This window comes from Priapulus caudatus, unplaced genomic scaffold, assembly GCF_000485595.1.
Source record: "Priapulus caudatus unplaced genomic scaffold, Priapulus_caudatus-5.0.1 Scaffold1319, whole genome shotgun sequence".
Lineage (NCBI taxonomy): Eukaryota > Metazoa > Priapulida > Priapulimorpha > Priapulimorphida > Priapulidae > Priapulus > Priapulus caudatus.
Genome location: NW_014578380.1, coordinates 36,569 through 38,758, shown reverse-complemented (window position 1 = coordinate 38,758; position 2,190 = coordinate 36,569). Strand labels below are relative to the sequence as shown.

At 52.2% G+C, this 2,190-nt stretch overlaps 1 protein-coding gene across 1 annotated transcript in view; it reads left to right on the top strand.

Annotated features, from left to right (window-relative positions):
* Positions 1–2,190, top strand: part of LOC106816231 (protein HIRA-like) — a 29,447-nt gene that overhangs the window by 23,727 nt on the left and 3,530 nt on the right. Inside the window, exons 22-23 of the mRNA XM_014820809.1 lie at positions 405–524; positions 1,747–1,910. Of these exons, the coding sequence (XP_014676295.1) occupies positions 405–524; positions 1,747–1,910 (284 nt within the window). The remainder of the gene's footprint in view (positions 1–404; positions 525–1,746; positions 1,911–2,190) is intronic.

The window sequence follows — 2,190 nt, the reverse complement described above, 5'->3', positions numbered from 1 at the left end:
CGATCGACACTGTCGTCACTTACACTGTACACTGCGACCGATACGTCACTGTCTCATCACTACTTCAACCGCGACGATCGACACGTCGTCATCACACGTCACCCGAGAGAGAGAGAGAGGAAAAGAGAAGAGATGAGGAGAGAGGAAGAAAGAAAGATGAGGGAAAAGAGGCAAACAGAGAGTAGTGATTACAAATTCGTAATGATCTGGTTTTAGTAATGTCCTAGACTGGTGGCACAGTGGAAAGACACGTAGAGAGACTTGTACTGCATGTCCTGGGGTCGTGGTGAGCCCAGAAGACGTATGAAGCGATGCTTGTCTCATACTAGTCTCGTGGGGTGCACGCAGCGGCACAACAAGGCCAGGAGGCGCCTTCACCCATCTACTTCTGTTCTGGGCTGCAGGCTCCAGGTGGCGACATGTGATGACATCGTGCAGCTGAGCTCCAGACAGAGTGCGACAGCGGTGCAGGATACCGGACAACCACCTGGTCTGCTGCAGCAGCTGTACTCCATTCACAAGAGGTAGGTTCGCGCACGCCGCCCCGCTCGCACGTACGACAAGCGAACGTTTCCTCGTGCGTGGGACATCTATTGGATTTTGCTGCAAGTGCGACAAGTGAACATCCGTCCACGCGTGACAAGTGAACGTGTGTCTGCATGTGCGACATGCGAACGTCTGCTCACACATGTCAAGCGAACGTCTTTATGCACGCCGCAAGCAAACGTCAGTTGCTTCGCACTACAAGCAAACCTTTGTTCCTGCGCACAAGTGAACATTTTACCCTGCGCATGACACGAGCATGTCCGTCCCTGCACGTGACGCCGGAGCATTCCCTTGCTCGCAATGACCGCCACGTGCCATATCACCAGAGATGAGAATCTCCCGCAGATCTGCAGTTTCCCGCGTTTTTCACATTCGAAAATTATCAATTTTCCAAATCGTTCAAATCCGTTGAGAAAACTGCAAGGGGGGTGTACTGCCACCCACGGACAGTGGAAAAATGTCCCGCGGCTAGTGATGCTCTTTTACCGTCTGAGCTCGCCATACTCAGGGTTCGACACTAACCTATGTCCGACCGACCTAGTCGGGTAAATGCTTGGTCCGGTCGCATACATTACAACCAGAGTGCTAGTAGCCCGACTGGTCGTGTTAGAATTGGTCATATATATTGCACTGAAAGGTCACCTCTGTCTAGACTGGTTCGCGGCCGCACTGTTTGTCGCAGAGCGTCTACATTGTCTAGCAGAGCGTGAGGCCGGATATCAGTCTACCCTTCGGCAAAAACAATAACGTAGCTTGCTGCCAGCCACAGTAGACGACCGATAAACCGTGCGCTCGTGTATGCCCGTGGTAGAATACGAATGCTGCACGTGAACTCGGCCCACGCGCGATTTAAAGCACGGGAAACAGCATCTATGAATTCATACAATGACATACTCTTATCTAAATAAAGTTTTTCATAACAATGGTCTGGGTCTGGGCTAGTGAAAGTTAGGTCAGGGCTAGTGGTTTTTCTCAGTTACTAGCGAAATAAAAAGTGAAATAAAAAGTTAATGTTGAACCCTGCATACTGCGACCGACAAATGCACTATTCATTCTGGGGGAGCACCCCCCGACCCCCCGATAGTGCTTAGCACCTGTGGTGCTCGCAATATAGCGCTTTGCGCTATTCTACCAGTAAGTAGAAATATATCCCGCGGATTTCGTCCTGGGTCGTTCTCATGTCTGTATCTCGTGCTTCAGGTCCGGCCGCAAGGTGCTAATGATCCACAAGATGTCGCCGGCCCTGCAGCAGGCGTCGACGGCGAGCCACCTGGAGAGCGAGGTTGCTGCCGCGCTCGCGCTCGGCTCGACGGCCGAGTACAGGCGCCGCGTGACGGCCTACGTGCGATACCTGTCGCAAGAAGGTGCGTACAAGGCCACAATTAAAAAAATCTTTGTTTGCCCTCACCCGACCCAGGCTGAAAAGCTTGGGTAGGCTTCTTTTTTTGAGGGGGTCTTTTTACAAATTCAGCTTGGTGTCTACATGCTCGGGTGTGCTTGCATGGAGATTGTTTGTTTTGATTGGTACATATAATCACTAGCGGATTAAGGGCGGGGCAACAGGGGCACGTGCCCCGGGCCCCCCACATTTGGGGCCCCCCACACGCTTAGTCCGGCCCTGCTGATATGAAATGAGCTGAACAA